The 17,979-nt window shown below is 35.8% G+C and overlaps 1 protein-coding gene across 1 annotated transcript in view; it reads left to right on the top strand.

Moving 5' to 3' along the window:
* Positions 1 to 6,877: 6,877 nt before the first annotated feature.
* Positions 6,878 to 17,979, top strand: part of LOC147370547 (UDP-glucuronosyltransferase 2C1-like) — a 38,419-nt gene continuing 27,317 nt past the window's right edge. Inside the window, exons 1-3 of the mRNA XM_086405524.1 lie at positions 6,878 to 7,711; positions 12,093 to 12,241; positions 13,785 to 13,916. Coding sequence (XP_086261650.1) covers positions 6,991 to 7,711; positions 12,093 to 12,241; positions 13,785 to 13,916 — 1,002 coding nt within the window. The 5' untranslated portion in view covers positions 6,878 to 6,990. The remainder of the gene's footprint in view (positions 7,712 to 12,092; positions 12,242 to 13,784; positions 13,917 to 17,979) is intronic.

A 17,979-nucleotide genomic window follows, 5' to 3' on the forward strand; every position in this document is an offset into this window, starting at 1 on the left:
CTTAGCAGCAGTAGCAGAAGGGTATGGCAACCAGTATTGGCCAGTACACTCCAGGATTCTTGCTTGGAGAACCTCCTCCCCCCAACCCCGACAAAGAAGTGTGGCAGGCCACAGTCCACAGGTTCACAAAGAGCTGGACACAACCAAAGCAACACTGTGTGCATACACACAAGATTTTTTTTTGCCTGTGACAGCTGTGCCCCAGTGAGGGTTAAGCATGAAGGTGGCACAACTGCTTAGTTTGCAGGGATCCAGGGGGCACCAAGTGTGCAGGGACATGGACTGCCTCCGCCACTGGAGTTATGGCCCCATCAGAGTGTTTTTTAGAGCCTCTTATAGCTGGTGATCAGAAGGCCTCAGAATTCTTTCTCTGTAGCTCTCCCCATTCAGGCACTTAGAGGGTTTTCTTGCCTAGGGCCCTTCTCTGTTGTTCAACACGTCAGGCACATAGAGTGGCCCCCCTGGCTGGGGTCCTACTCATCAGGTCCGTGCATCAGGCACTTAAAGTGGAACTCTAGGTAGGTTCCTACTCTATAGTTCAGTGCATCAGGCATTTGATGGGCCAGCCTCTCTATTGTTCAGCTGCTGATGCTGGCATGTCCGGAGAGAGAAGCTATGGTGATGGCTCCACCCCCGCTATGCGTGATCCAGCAGTATCGCCTTGCTTCCATGGCTGCCCGGCTTTCCTCCACAGGCACTTCCTACCACAATCGCCTCCCTCATATCCCCTCATTCCATCTCTCCACAATCAACAGCAACCCTAGCCCTGGGATTGCTCCGCAATCCCTAAACCCCAGCTCCCAGCCGCTGCACCTTCCAGGGGACCTGCATCCCTGTCTGGGTATGTATGGCTGCAGCAAGGGCTGTCTGATTCTCATTCCATTTAGGCTGCCACAGATCAGCTGTTTCACTCTCAGCCTTAAATATTTTTCCTCCGACCCAGACAATTGCCCTGATGTGGAGATCAGACCCCTGCTTCAGTTCCTCCACCCACTGAGGGCAAGCCCAGTCCTACTAACACTCCTGTTTTTCTCCCTAGTTTCTTCATCCTACCGAGTTTTGCGTGGTTCTATATAGTCTTTCCCTCTGGTCAGGTACTCCTGTCCACTCTCAGCTGGTGTTCTGCATGCACTGCCATGTCTGAAGGTGTATTCTTGATGTGCCATGGAGAGAGATGTACTCCTCACCTACCTACTCCTCCTCCATCTTGTACTCCATCTCTATAATAGCCTTTAAATCATAGCTTAATCTTTGGTCATTTTATGCCAAACTCAAGATATCTCTTTGCTTTTCATTAATATACAATAGTGTTAACATAAAAGAATTTAAGTAACTCAGGATTTAGGTATCTCATTTCTGAATTTTCTGAGTTTATTCAAAAGAATCACTCTGACAACTAAATGCATATATTCTATCTTCTAGCCAAAGCTTTTCTAAAACACAAATATTTACTTTTCGATATATCATTATGGGGCTTTTCAGGTGATGCTGGTGATAGAGAACCTGCCTGTCAAAGCAGGAGACAGAAATGGGTTTGATCGCTGGGTCGCGAAGATTGCCTGAAGGAGAGCATGGCAACCCACTCCAATATTCTTGCCTGGAGAATCCCATGGACTGAAGAGCTTGGCTGGCTACAGTCCACAGGGTTGCAAAGACTCAGATGTGACTGAAGTGACTTAGCACATATATACATCATTATATTCATTATATTAAAAATCTGACAATAATTTTAGGTATGCAAAGGCTAAACCTTTGTAAAATTTACATTTTTCAAGTTTAAGTGCTAATAAAAACTATTTATTTGGAGTTTCATGACCTCTGGCTCTCATAGTTAAAGTAACATGCTTTAAAATATCTTTACTTAACAATTCACGTGTGATTATATTATGAAATCCTGCTCAAGTTTTTCTGGATCATGATAATCTAAAATGCTAATGCTAATAGGTAGACACAAGTTTCTTTGCTCCTGTGTGTACACACACACACACACACATATATATATATATATATATATATATATATATATAACCACAAGGTCATGCTCTATATGCTATAAAAAAAAGCTATTCATGCAGTGTCATGCTTTGATTGTTAAACTTACTTGCCTTTTATGATAAGGGAAACATTTGCTTCTACTATGTTCTATATATTTTACCAGAGATAATTTTCCTGCAGACTCAGATTGACCATATTGCCTAAATTAATGGAAGTATCAACTGTGATATTCTAAATGGTAATAAAGTTGGGATTTAGAAGGATCTGCTGCCTGTAGAGCAGAAAACATAAGTTCTGCAGGGTACATGAATTGCTGCCTACCTTCTTCTGCTTTTCAATTTTATTTTCTCCCCAGGTTCTTTGCTTCTGAATCTCATTCCAGCTCTACCATGGTTCTAGATTCTTTCTCTAAACTTTGCCAGATATACTGAGATCCTATCTCTCATTCTCAGTTCCTGCCATTTATTTTCCCCCAAAATAGTCCTTCATACATTTAGATGTATTTCCTTCATATATAATATCAGTGTCAAAATGACACCATGAAATTCAGGTATCTACCTTTCACACTTAATGTAATTTTCAGATGTAAACCACGATTCTTCATGGAGGGAAACCACAACAGCTGCGTACGTGCCCTCTATATTGATGCAGATTCACCAGGATTTCTTTCCATCCATAGAGAAAATATTCATTCCATGTGTAAAATATTTTATAAAGAAAGTTTATTTCTACAAACTTTCTATAATGGTTGAGAAATTTTGATTTACAAGCTATAAATGCTTTCATTTCCTCACTATGCTTAATAAAATATAAGTTATGTTTAAGTTCTAACTCATAATGACAGAAAGCAAAGAGGAAATAAAGAATCTCTTGATGAAAGTGGAAGAAGAGAATGAAAATGCTGGCTTAAAACTCAACACTCAAGAAACTAGGATCATGGCATCTGGTCCCATAACTTCATTGCAAACAGATGGGGGAAAAGTGGAAACAGTGTAGATTTTATTTTCTTGGGCTCCCAAATCAATGAAGATGGTGACTTCAGTCATTAAATTAAATGATGCTTGCTCTTTGAGTGTAAAGCTATGACAAACCTAGACAGTGTATTAAAAAGTGAAGACATCACTTTGCTGATAAAGGCCCATATAGTCAAAGCTATGGTTGTCCCTGGAGAAGGTGATGGCACCCCACTCCAGTACTCTTGCCTGGAAAATCCCATGGATGGAGAAACCTGATGGGCTGCAGTCCATGGGGTCGCTAGGAATCAGACACGACTGAATGACCTCACTTTCATGTTTTAACTTTCATGCATTGGAGAAGGAAATGGCAACCCACTCCAGTGTTCTTGCCTGGAGAATCCCAGGGATGGGGGAGCCTGGTGGGCTGCCATCTATGGGGTCGCACAGAGTCAGACACGACTGAAGCGACTTAGCAGCAGCAGCATGGTTGTCCCAGTAGTCATGTATGAATGTGAGATTTGGAACATGAAGAAGGCTGAACACTGAAGAATGAAAGCTTTCTAATTCTAATGCTGGAGAAGACTTTTGAGAGTCTCTTGGACAGCAAAGAGATAAAACCAGTCAAACCTAAAGGAAATCAACCCTGAGTATTCATTGAAATGATTGATGCTGAAGGTGCAACTCCAATACTTTAGCCACTTGATGTGAAGAGTTTACTCTTTGGAAAAGACTGAGGGCAGGAGGAGTAGGGGGTGACAGAGGATGAGATGGTTGATTGACATCAGTGACTCAGTAGACATGTGTTTGAGCAAAGTCCAGGAGATAGGGAAGGACAGTGAGGCCTAATGTGCTGCAGTTCATGGGGTTGCAAGGAGTCAGACAGGACTGCTCAACTGAAAAACAGCATCACCTCACACCATTCAGAATGGCTATTATCAGAAAATCTACAAGCAATAAATGCTAGAGAGAGAATGAAGAAAAGGGAGCCCTCTTGCATTGTTGGTTGGAATGTAAGTTGATACGGACACTACGGAGAGCAATATACATGTTCCTTAAAATACTAAAAATAGAATTACCATAAGATCAGCAATTCCACATTGATCATATATTCTAAGAAAAGCATATGTGAAAAAGATATATGCACCTCAAATGTCATTGCAGCACTATTTACTAATACAATACCCAGAACATAGAAGCAACCTAAATGCCCATCAGCAGATGAATGGATAAAGAAGGTGTGGTACATATATATAATGGAATATTACTCAACCACAAAAAGACATGTAACTGGATCATTTGTAGAAAGGTGGATTGACCTGGAGTATGTCATTTGGAGTAAAGTAATACAGAGGAAAAATAAATATCATTTATTAATGCATACATGTGGAATCTAAAAAACAAAATGGTACAGATTAATCTATTTGCAGGCCAGGGGTAGAGATGCAGACATAGAGAATAGACACGTGGACTTGGGAGGGGGATGAATTGGGAAATTGGGTTTGACTTATGTACCCTAACATGTGTAAAACAGATAAATAGTGGAAACCTGTTGTATAGTGTAGGGGGTTCAGCTTGGTTCTCTGCAGTGACTTAGATGGTGGGATGGGGGTTCACAAAGAGGTCCAAGAGGGAGGGTACATATGTATAAATATAGCTGGTTCACTTTATTGTACAACAAAAACTAACACAACAATATAAAGCAACTATACACCAATAAAAATTTTGGAAAAGAAATAAAACTATCACTGTTTATGGAAAACATGATACTATGTATAGAAACTCCTAAAGATGCTATGCAAAGCTACTAGATCTTAGGAATGAATTTGTTAAATAAACAAGATACAGAATTAACACACAGAAATTTGTTGTATTTCTATACACCAGCAATGAATAATCAGAAAGAAATTAAAGAAAAAATCCCATTATCATTTCATCAAAAAGAATAAAATATCTAGGAATAATCCTACCAAGGAAGCAAAAGACCTGTGCTCTGAACAGGATAAGACACTGATGAAATAAAGATGACACAATAAGATGGAAAGAATTGGAAGAATCAATATTATAAAAATTACTATAGTACTCAAGGTAATCTACAGATTCAATGCAATCCCTACCAAATTACCAAGTATATTTTTCATAAACTAGAACAATTTTAAAAAATTATGCATACAGAAAAGTCCCTGAATGGTCAAAGCAATTTTGAGAAAGAAGAACAGAGGTGGAGGAATAAGATGACTCCCTGACTTCAGGCTCTACTACAAAGCTACAGAATCAAGACAGTATGGTACTGAGGCATAGACCAATGAAACAGGATAGAAAGTTCAAAAATAACCCAACAGACCTATTGTTAATTAATCTATGACAAAGGAGCAAGACTACAATGGAGAACAGACTGGCTATTCAATAAGTGGCACTGGGAAAACTGGATAAATATATGTAAAGGAATGAAAGAACATTATTTGACATCATACAAAAAAATAAACTCAAAATGTATTAAAGACCAATGTAAGACTGAACACCAAAACATTCTCTGAATAAATTACAATGATATCTTTTTTTGATATATTTCCTAGAGTAATGGAAATGAAAACAAAACTAACAAATGGGATCAAATTAAACTCAAAAGCTGTTGCACAGCAAAGCAGAACATAAGCAAAATGGGAAGGCAACCATTAGAGTGGGAGGAAATATTTGCAAATGAAGAAACTGACAAGGGATTAATCTCCAAAATATTGCAGCAGCACAGATAAACCTGGAGGTATCATACTAAGTGAATAAGGAATACAGAGAAAGACAACTATCACATTGTTTTATGTGCAATCTAAAAAAAAAAAGATACAAATGAACTTCAGTTCAGTTCAGTTCAGTCGCTCAGTCGTGTCCGACTCTTTGTGACCCCATGAATTGCAGCACACCAGGCCTCCCTGTCCATCACTAGCTCCCAGAGTTTACCCAAAGTCATGGCCATCGAGTTGGTGATGCCATCTCATCCTCTGTTGTCCCTTTCTCCTCCTGCCCCCAATCCCTCCCAGCATCAGAATCTTTTCCAATGAGTCAACTCTTCACATGAGGTGGCCAAAGTATTGGAATTTCAGCTTTAGCATCAGTCCTTCCAAAGAACCCCCAGGACTGATCTCTTTTAGAATGGACTGGTTGGATCTCCTTACAGTCCAAGGGACTCTCATGAGTCTTCTCCAACACCAAAACTTGTTTACAAGCAAAAACAGACTAACACACTATAAAACAAACTTATGGTTAGAAAAGAGGTAAGGTGGGGGGAGCAATAAATTGGGAGTTGGGATTAGCATATACAAGCTACTGTTTAAAATAGATGAACCAACAAGGACTTACTATATGGCACAGGAAATTCTGCTCAATATTCTGTAGCAATGTAAATGCAAAAAGAATTTTAAAAAGATTTTAAAATATGTATTTTATTTAAAATAGAAATTTTAAAAAGAATAAAAATAAAAACCATATATAAAATATATATACATATAACTGAATCACTTTGCTGTACACTTGAAACTAACACATTGCTAATCAACTATAATACAATATAAAATTAAAATTAAAAATAAATCTCCCTGCTTTAACATCTCTTAAAGTATGCATATTTCTGGCAGTAAGTGATGATCCCTTCCATACCTACAATATCTGGCAGAGTTATCAGTAAAAGAAACACTACAGAGATCTTCCTGTTCAAATGAACATTCAAATACAACAAAAAAATTTAAAAACTTTAGCCTTAAGAGAATATGCAATCACATAATGCTGGATTTTCTAGCATTACTTAGAAATTATTATGGATTTGTGTTTAAGCCTGAGTATATATTTCCTAACTCAGTGTATTGAGTTTTTTTTTTTTTTTTTTTTTCCATCAAAGCAGTTACTTTTCATTTTAATCCATAATACAAAGTACACACTTCAAAGTTCAGCCCAACCACTATAAACTGATTGGGATTGTTAAGGAGAGATCTTTGGATTGTGTTTCATGCATTTGGTTTAAACCCAGATTTAATTTGATCAAGTGGTAACCATGAAGACTGTGAAAGTCTTCTGCATCCTTTTCATGGTGCATCTATGTCTCCTTGACTCTGGAAGGACAGGCAAAGTTCTTGTATGGCCTGTGGATTTTAGTCACTGGATTAATTTACAAGTTATTCTAGAAGAGCTTCACCTTCGTGGGCATGAGATAACTGTCCTGGTACCTTCACAAAGTCTTCTGATTGATCGTACCAAGATTCCCTATCATGTGGAGATCCTCCAGCTTTCAGTAACTGAAGAAACTTTCATGGAAGAGCTCAATACCATTCTCTATGAAGCTACATTTGAACTGTCAAAACTTTCATGGTGGGAAATGCAAATAAAACTGGCAAATATAGGCAGAAGATTTTTATTAACAAACAAAAGAGTGTGTGACAGTGCTATCACAAACAAGGAGTTACTCAGCAGGCTACAGGCAGCTAAGTTCGATGTCTGTATTGCTGACCCTTTAAGTTTTTGTGGGGAATTGGTGGCTGAACTCCTGAATATTCCATTTGTATACACTTTTCGGTTTTTCTATGGGAATGTCATTGAAAGACTGTGTGCTGGGCTTCCTATGCCTTCTTCATATGTTCCCGGTGTCACATCAAGACTGACAGACAAGATGACTTTTATACAGAGGCTGCAGAACTGGTTACTGTATACAGTGAGTGACATGATATATTCATATTATATATTTCCAGAATGGGATGAGTATTACAGCAAGGTTTTAGGTAAGAGAAATATGTATATAATAAGTATTCTTATAGCCTATAAAAATGTAAATATTTGTCTGACTGTATGAAAACTTACAAAATATATTTTAGAAGAAGATCCAAGCACCTGTGGCTACACTGTTTTGAATTTAAGAAATAATACCACTCTTTTTTTGGTTTTGTGTTATATGATTGAATACAGATAACATTCCCTCCTCCGGGGGATCTTCCCAGCCCAGATATTGAACCCCGGTTTCCTGCATTGCAGACTGATTCTTTAGCATCTGAGCCATCAGGGGAACCCCAAATATATCTCCGAGAAGGAATATTCTCTATATTTATGTATGATTTCTTGGAGTGTCTGGAAAATCCAAATCTGACAGTGTGCTTAATTTCCATAAACCTGGACTACTTCTCTGAATTTTGTTTCTCGTCTTTCTCAGCCTGTTTTCTTTCTGATTAACTTGCTCTTCCTAAGACTTTATATTTATGTCCTGTGAAGGAATGTTTAATTGGTGGCCAGGTTTGCAATGAAACTAGAAAATAAATAATTTTCTAGCATGAAACTAGAAAATAAATAATGTGGTTTGGTTTCATCTGCTCTTGTCTTCTAAAGTGTAAAAAAAAAATTTTTTTTTTTTTCTAAAGGACCACGTTTCCAGATTTTGTAAATCACCTCGGTGTTTTGTTTCTGTTGTTCTATTTAAAATTGCATTAGAGGTGAACTAGTGACTTTTGACCCTGAGCACAAAGTTTTTCTCTACTTGATTTGATCATACCAATGTTCCCGATAATGTGGAGATCCTCCAGCTTTCAGTAACTAAAAAAACTTTCGTGGAAGAGCTCACGAAAGTCCATTTACCCCTTCTTTCATTTCTTTTGAATAATTTATTTTTTATTATTTTATGTGATTATGTTAAATAAATTTTGCATAAGGTAAATTACTTTTGAGAAAGCAGTACTTTTTTACATCATTTAGTTGGTTTTTTTTAGGTGTTACTAACATGTAACATTGTATTAGTTTCAGTTGGTGACAAAAAATTAATTGAGTCAACTTAAGAAGGAAATGGAAAATTTTATTTGAGCCAATCTGAGGATTGTAACCCTGGAGAAAGTCTGTTAGGAAGATCTGAGGAATGTTCTGCACGTTAGAAGTCAAAGCACTGTTATATAAATTTTTGAGGGAAAGGATTATACATGAAAGAGTCATCCATTAAAGCAATATATTGCCAGTTTATGCAGTCTTAAAAAGTGAGTAGTGGGTCATTGTGACGCCTAAAGGGATTAGGAAAGGAATGTTACCTCCCAAGGAGTTAGTTACCTTGCTGGGGCCAGGAGGAAATTGCTTTTTTGTAGAGTAAACTTTCCTGTGTCTTCTATGAGGATCTAGTTAATACATAATGCAGAAGCACATTGCACACTAAAACGAGGAGTGCTGGGCACTGACTCAAGTGGCAGAGAAATTTTTATGCAAAATATTTCTTTCCCTGCCTTAAAATAATTTTGTTTCATCATATGTATACAACATAATGATAAGATATTTCTACATATTGTGAAATAATCACAATAACTGTAGATAATATCCATCACTACACATAGTTCTAAATGGGTTTTTATCTGAGAACTCAAAAGATCTACTTTCTTAGCACAATACAGTATTAGTAACTATAGTCACCATGCTGTAAATTACTAGATGACTTACTTTAGAACTGGAACTTTGTTCCATCTGACCACCTTCAACTACCTGTTGCGACCATGCTACAACCCTAGCATCTGGCAACCACCAATTTTTTCAATGTCTATAGTTTGTTTTAGTTTTGTTTTCTCTTAGATTCCACATATAAGTGATATATTTCCCTGTCTTACTTCCCTTAACATAATATCCTCAAGGTCCATCCATGTTGAGGCAAATGGCAAGTTTTCCTTGTTTCTCATGACTTAATAATGTTCCATTCTATCTGTAATGATATTTTCTTTATCTATTCATGTATTTATAAATACTTAGATTATTTCCATGATTTTGGCTATTGTAAATACTGCAGCAATGAGCTTAAGAGTGCAATGATCTGTTTTGTTTTGTTTTTTCCTATTTTCATACCTATAAGTGGAATTTCTGGATCATATGGTAAAATCAAATAAAATCAAGTTAATTTAAAATTTTTAGGAACCTCCATAACATTTTCCTTATTGGCTCTACCAATTTACATTTGCATTAACAGTGTAAATTTGTTCATCTCTTTTCACTACCTCCTCACCAGCATTTGTCTCCTGTCATTTTGATGATAGCCCTCTTAACAGGAATGAGATGTTAATTCTTTGTGGTTTTGCTTTGAATTTTCTTGGTCACTAGTAATGTTGAGCACCATTTCAGATTCTTGTTGACTAACTGAATGTTTATTCAGTTCCTCAGCTAACTTTTTAAAAGTTAATTATTTGTTTTTGTGCTATTGAATTGTGTGAGTTCCTTCTATATTTTAGGTGGCAGCACCTACACAGGCATATGGTTTGCAAATATTTTCTCTATTTTCATAGGCTCCTTTCTTATTTTGTTGATCATTTCTTTTTCTGTGCAGTGTGCAGAACCTTCTAATTGGAAGCAGTTCCACTTGTTCATTTTTAATTTTTAATTTAATTTTGTTACTTATACTTTAGGTGTTACATTTTAAATTCACTGCCATGATGAGTGTCAAGAATTATTTCCCATTTGTTTTCCTTGAGGAATTTTATGGTTTTAGGTCTTATATTTAAGTCTTTCAACTGGATTGAACTGGTTTACTTCTGGTCCCAGCAGTCTGACACTCAGTTTAGGGACATCTTTTCTAGTGATAGGGTATTACTCTATCCCTGATTCTTTCATAGTTCTTAGCAACTTAGAATAATCTGAGAAGAAGAATTAAATACTTGGTAAATAGAAGAAATGCATTTCTTTTACTTATATATGTTAAAATGCTACAAGATATAGATGCAATTGGCTATTCAGAATTTAAAATCATCATTATACAATGCATTCCAAGTATGTTTTTCAATTTTAAAGCTATAACTCATAATATCTAATTTTTTTCATTAAAATATGTCATAGATATGTTCAAATAATTGATGAATAAACCAGAAAGACAGCATTAATTTCAAAAAATTGAGAAACTATTTATAAACCTCTTGGGGGATAAAGTAATTTTAGGATAAGAGCACTAGGTTAGACACAAAAATGGTCCAAAAAAATGCTCTAGGGCAATAAAATCATAATTTGGGAAATGATATTTTCTACCAGACAGAAATATGCCCGTTAACAATTAATTTCAATGTATTTTAACTCAAAAGTTAGAGAAAATTAAAAAACAAACAACAACCTAAAGTGTGCACACATTTTCATAAAGATATGTGTTGAGTATGAAACTGGATATTGTAATCACCAGAGTCAAGCCCTTCATTTACTGAGATTTGCCTTGATCTCTTATGCAGATAGATCTTCCTAGGAGTTCAAAATCCCTTATATTTTTCTGGTAAAAACCTTAGCACACTTAGGACATCAAGGAGAATATTCAACAAGCCATGTAGTAAGAAACAAGATAGCTATGGTTTCCTCCTATTGGTGACACAGAGCACATATTTCAAAACGACACCGAAATTCTGGATAAGGTTTGGTATACAGCAGTAGATATATAGAATTCAGAGATGAAACTCTGGTTGAAACTAAGGAAGATGATTCAATTCAGGGTCACTAATTTGAGTTCTTATTCTGTAAATATTCACTTGGCTTCCAATTCAGTTCAAAGGAACCCTTTTTGTACTGTTTGTTAACTAAATATGTCAAAATGGCAAATATTTCACCACCAGATTATTGTGCAATACAATATCTTTACCAAAGAGGATGAAATCTTGTAAAATAAGAACTTTCCTTTACTATTGCAAAGGAAACAATCACTTTAAGAATTGTACTAAAAGTATTCAGGATGTAATTTGTTGTGACAGCACACTTGAAAACAGTAGGGAAAAAAGGATAAAACACAAGTTGATTTTAAACATAGTCAGAGACTTTTTGGGCAATGAGGATGAGATAAATTGGAATTTCAGAAGGTGTGACTCTACTACAGAAGGCTGAGGATCATTGCCTAAGTTTCTTAAACTTACTAGAAGCACAGGCTTAGCTCAAGATGAAAGACTCCACTGACAGAGAGAAAGCAACAGGCTTTTGGTTTTGCTCCATACTTATATCTGTGCTTACTTCTTCATATTCTGACTATTGTGTCCTCTTCAGGGTAAAAGGCCAATTGATACATAAGCTGGGTTGCAAAGGCTCAGTATTGGTCTTCAAGAATTTACTTAGAAAATTAGGTGGAGAAATATCTTCCATTTACCATATCAGATTGTTTTCCCTCTATTATCCTTCATTTTTATTCAGGAAAACCTACCACACTATGTGAGATTATGGGGAAAGCTGACATGTGGTTGTTTCGAAGTTACTGGGATTTTGAATTTCCTCAGCCTTATTTACCTAATACTGAATTTGTTGGAGGACTGCACTGCAAGCCTGCAAAGCCCCTACCTAAGGTAATTAAACATGCTTATTATTTTCCTATAGGAGTGTTTATCTCTTAAATAATTTCTAGTTAATTATTATTAAGATTTGATCTGCAAACTGAGAATACAGGATAGAATTTAATGGTCATTATTTTCTTAGGCTATACACTACAGTCAAAAGGTGAATACCATTATTTTGGATTATGTATTATTATCTGATTGAAGTAGTGCTCAATATTTTCTTTTCTTGTTCAAAATCCATTCACTATTCATGAAAATCTATTTTATATACATTTTAAAATATTTTCTAGTATCTCAAGAATATCATGCTATAATTGAAAATAAAGATAACATTATATTTTAAGTCAAGTCATCTGTAAATATAGTGTAATGGGTAATTTTATGTATTAATTTCCCTGGCTAGGTAACTCAGCTGTTTAGACAAACATTTTTCTGGAAGTTACTGAAAGGCTATTTTCAGATGACATTAACTTTTAAATATGTGAACCTTGAGTAAACAAATTACTCTTCATTATGTGGATAAGCCTCATCCTATTAGTTGAAGATGTGAATATAACAAAAGACTGAATTCTGCCAGTAGGTAGCCTTCAGACTTGAATTACAGCAGTGGCTCTTCTCTGAGTCTCCAGCCTAATGGGCTGTTCTGCACATTAAACTTGCCAGCCTCCATAACCATGTGAGAAATCCCTGAAAATAAATCTCTTACCTGGCTTTCCATTTTAAGTCTCACGTATTTTTTCTTGTCTTATTTAATTAACATAGTTTTGCTAGTATTTAAATATAGGATGAAAATATTTCTTTTTATTTCAGTATGATTGAATATGCTGTTTTTATTTTTAACTCAAAATTATATATTTCTACTATATTCCTATAATCCTCAGAGTGTGTTTTATAGGTATTTCTGCATTACTTGTCTGCTCAGGAGTTACTTGGCTACCTCATTCCTGATTGTGTTTGTGGAAGCTTATATAAAAAACAAATATAACCAAAATAAAAGAAAATTGAAAGTTAGAAAACAGGGAAAATTTAATATACCAAAATCGTGTCATTGTGCTGACCATGATTCAGCAGAAAAATGAAAGATAATCTTATTATCTTCTAAGACTAAATATAAAGTGCAGCACCAGAACTATTTAGCTTAAAGGTAGAAATTTGCTCTGCCACCTACTGTTGTGTAGGCTTGGACAATTACTTAACCTTACTGAGATATGCAAATGTATACATATCTCATAAAATTACCATATATGTAAGCTAAATGATACATGTCAAGAGTTCAGCAAATGGCAGAAGATAACAGGCAGTCAATAATTTGCAAACACAAACATGCAGGCACAGAAACATACATACCTGAAATATGCTTTACTAAATGAGCCTTTAGTAAAAATAATTTTTAATTTGTTTAATAAGAAATGATTTCAGGTCATCTCTTTAAAGTCAAATCATTAACATGTGAAAGTACAGAATTGTTCTAATTATTCAGACACATTGAGAAAAAAGTGTGACATCTATTATAACTGTAAGCTTTATATTACAAACACTGTTTTCTTCATAGGAATTAGAAGAGTTTGTTCAAAGCTCTGGAAAAGATGGAGTCGTGGTGTTTACTCTGGGGTCAATGATCAAAAACCTCTCAGAAGAAAAGTCTAATATGATTGCATCAGCCCTTGCCCAGATTCCACAGAAGGTCAGATAATATTTTTTTCAGGGACAGTTGTTTTAAAACTTCTATAAAAGTATACTTTTAAGGCATAGAAAAGGCTATTGATATTGGTAATGTCAATTTAAGTGAACTCTAAAGAAAAAGTATAAATGTTAAAAGGGGATATTTGATTGCTACCTTGCTTTAAAACTGGCATTATTCACAGGAAAATCTATTACAGTATTTTCCTTAAATAACGAGCTAAAACTTAATCATTTGCTATTGTTAAATGATCAGTCAGCTTTGTGTATATGTTTTAAGGCATCCATGTAATCTAACTTTTTTTTGGATGTTCTTATATTTTCTTTAAATCTGAAGCATATAAACAAGTTGCAAATAACATGACAGAGAATAAAGGAAAAGATAATGAAAATAATAGGCTCAATTCACAGAATGTCTTGGGACTATACTTCCTTATGATTTATTTTTTTGAACATGAGTCCTTGTTGAACCTGAAACCAAGAGCTTAGATTCTAAAAATAATCCTAAATATAAATATTCTTCTAATAATCCTAGAAAATTAATCCTAAAAATGATCCTAAATAGCAACCCTAAATAATGATTCTTTTTTAAATTTATTCATTTTTTAATTGAAGGAGAATTGCTTTACAGAGTTTTGCTGTTTTCTGTCAAACCTCAACATGAATCAGCCATAGGTATACATATGTTTCTTTCCTCTTGAACCTCCCTCCCATCTCCCTCCCCATCCTACTTCTCTGGTTGATACAGAGCCCCATCTTGAGTTCACTGAGACATAGAGCAAATTCCCACTGGCTATCTATTTTACAGCCTTCCCTGATAGCTTACCTGGTAAAGAATCTGCCTGCAAGACAGGAGACCCCGGCTGGATTCCTGGGTCGGGAATATCCTCTGGAGAAGGGATAGGCTACCCACTCCAGTATTCTTGGGCTTTCCTTGTGGCTCAGCTCGTGAAGAATCCCCCTACAATGCAGCAGAACTGGGTATGATCTCTGAGTTGGGAAGATTCCCTGGAGAAGGGAACAGCCACCCACTCCAATATTCTGGCCTGGAGAATTCCATGAACTATACCCATGGAGTCGCAAAGAGTCAGAAACAACTGAGCAACTTTCACTTCACTTCTTCACTTCATCTATTTTACATATGGTAATGTAAGTTTCCATGTTACTCTCTCCATATATCTCATCCTCTCGTCTCCTCTCCCCATGTCCATAAGTCTGTTCTCTATGTCTGTTTCTCCATTGCTGCCCTGCAAATAAATTATTTGATACCATCTTTCTAGATTCCATATATATACATTAGTATACAATATTTATCTTTCTCTCTCTGACTTACTTCACTCTGTATAATAGGCTCTAGTTTCATCCACCTCATTAGAACTGACTCAAATGAGTTCCTTTTTTATGGCTGAGTAATATCATATTATGTATATGTAGCACAATTTATTTATCCATTCATCTGTCAATGGTCATCTAGGTTGCTTCCATGTTCTAGCTATTGTAAATAGTACTGCAATGAATATTTGGATAAATGTGTCTTTTTCAGTTTTGGTTTCTTCAGGGCTCATAGCTCAGTTGATAAATCATCTGCCTGCAATGCAGGAGACTCGAGGTTCGTTTCCTGGGTCAGGAAGATCCCCTAGAGAAGGAAACAGCAGCCCACTCCAGTATTCTTGTCTGGAGAATCCCATCGACAGAGGAGCCTGGCAGGCACAGTCCATGGGATTGCAAGAGTTGGACACAATTTAGCAACTTAAAACACAACACATGGTGATTTTATTTCTAGTTTTTAAAAGAATCTCCATACTGTCTTCCATAGTGGCTTTATCAGTTTACATTCCCACCAGCAGTACAAAAGGTTTCCTTTTCCTCCACACTCTCTCCAGCATTTATTGTTTGTATACATTTTGATAATGGCCATTCTGACAGATGTGAGGTGATATCTCATTGTAGTTTTGATTTGCATTTCTCTAATAATGAGTGATGTTGAGCATCTTTTCATGTGTTTGTTAGCCATCTATATGTCTTCTTTGGAGAAATGTCAGTTTAGGTCTTTTTCACAATTTTTTATTGAGTTGTTTGTTTTTTGGTTTTGAGTTGTATGAGCTGCTTGTATATTTTGGAAGCTAATCCTCTGTCAGTTGTATCATTTGCTATTATTTTCTCCCATTCTGAGGGCTGTCTTTTCACCTTGTTTATAGCTTCTTTGCTGTGCAAAAGCTTTTAAGCTTAACCAGGTCTCACTTGTCTACTTTTATTTTTATTTCCATTACTCTAGGGGGTGAACCATAGAAGATCTTGCCTTAATTTATGTCAGTGAGTGCTCTGTGTATGTTTTCTTCTTAGAGTTTTATAGTTTTTGGTCTTATATTTAGCTCTTTAATACATTTTGAGTTTATCTTTATTTATGGTGTTAGGAATTGTTCTAAATTCATTCTTTTACATGTAGCTGTCCAATTTTCGCAACAACACTTATTGAAAAGACTGTCTTTGCCCCATTGTATATTCTTGCCTCCTTTGTAAAAAGTAAGGTACCCATAGATGCATCGGTTTATTTCTGGGCTTTCTATCTTGTTCCATTGGCCCATATTTCCATTTTTGTGCCAGTACCATACTGTCTTAATGACTGTAACTTAGTAGTATAATCTGAAATCAGGAAGCTTGATTCCTCGAGCTCCATTCTTCTTTCTCAAGACTGCTTTGGGTATTTGGGGTCTTTTGTGTTTCCATATGAATTGTGATTTTTTTTATTCTAGTTCTGTGAAAAATGCCACTGGTAATATGACAAGGATTGCATTGAATCTGTAGATTGCATTTGGTTGTATATTCATTTTCACAATATTGATTCTTCCTATCCAGGAGTATGGACAATCTCTCCATCTGTTTATATCATCTTTGATTTCTTTCATCAGCGTCTTATAATTTTCTGTGTAGCTCTTTTGTCTCCTTCAGTTTAGTTCAGTTGCTCAGTTGTGTCCGACTCTTTGTGACCCCATGAACTGCAGCACACCAGGCCTCCCTGTCCATCACCAACTCCTGGAGTTCACCCAAACTCATGTCCATCGAGTCAGTGATGCCATCCAGCCATCTCATCCTCTGTCGTCCCCTTCTCCTCCTGCCCCCAATCCCTCCCAGCATCAGAATCTTTTCTACTGAGTCAACTCTTCGCATGAGGTGGCCAAAGTATTGGAGTTTCAGCTTCAGCATCAGTCCTTCCAATGAACACCCAGGACTGATCTCCTTTAGAATGGACTGGTTGGATCTCCTTGCAGTCCAAGGTTAGGTAGGTCTATTCCTAGATACTTAATTCTTTTTGTTGCAATGGTGAATGGGGTTGATTCCTTAATTTCTTTTTCTGATTTTTCATTGCTAGTATATAGGCATGTGAGTGTTTTCTGTGTATTGATTTTGTATCCTGAGACTTTGCTAAATTCACTGATAAGTTTTAGTAATTTTCTGATAGTATCTTTAGTAGAGTTTTCTATGTGTACTATCATGTCATCTGCAAACAGTGAGAGCTTTATTTCTTCTTTTCCAATCTGGATTCCTTTTGCTTCTTTTTCTTCTCTGATTGTTGTAGCTAGAACTTCTAAAACTATGTTGAATAATAGTGATGAGAGTGGACACCCTTGTCTTGTTCCTGATCTTAGGGGGAATGCTTTCAGTTTTTCACCATTTTGAATAATGTTTGGTATGGGCTTATCATATATGCCCCCTAATCAATAATAATTCTTAAATAGTTAAAACTTTAATAATATAGTAAAAGATTTATAAGTATACTTTATAATATTCCAGCTATATACTTTTTAATTTTTTCCTAGTTTTAGTTAAAACAGGCCTTTACAACAATTATGACAATTCTTATATTTATATCCAAATTACTTTAAAAAAATTGATTTGTAGGAGTAATACCCATTTAAACATTTAACCTAAAAGGCATCATCATAAAAGTATTGAATTTCCAATTGCATTAAAATACAGTGTTTAAGAGTGGTATCAACGAAGTGTTGGAGGAACCAAAAACTGTCTCTCCAAAACTATGTTGATTAAAAATGGCAAGAGGGAACGTC

Source organism: Bos grunniens, chromosome 6 (genome assembly GCF_055505025.1).
Source record: "Bos grunniens cultivar Pamir isolate PY7600 chromosome 6, Bosgru_T2T1.0, whole genome shotgun sequence".
Taxonomy (NCBI): domain Eukaryota; kingdom Metazoa; phylum Chordata; class Mammalia; order Artiodactyla; family Bovidae; genus Bos; species Bos grunniens.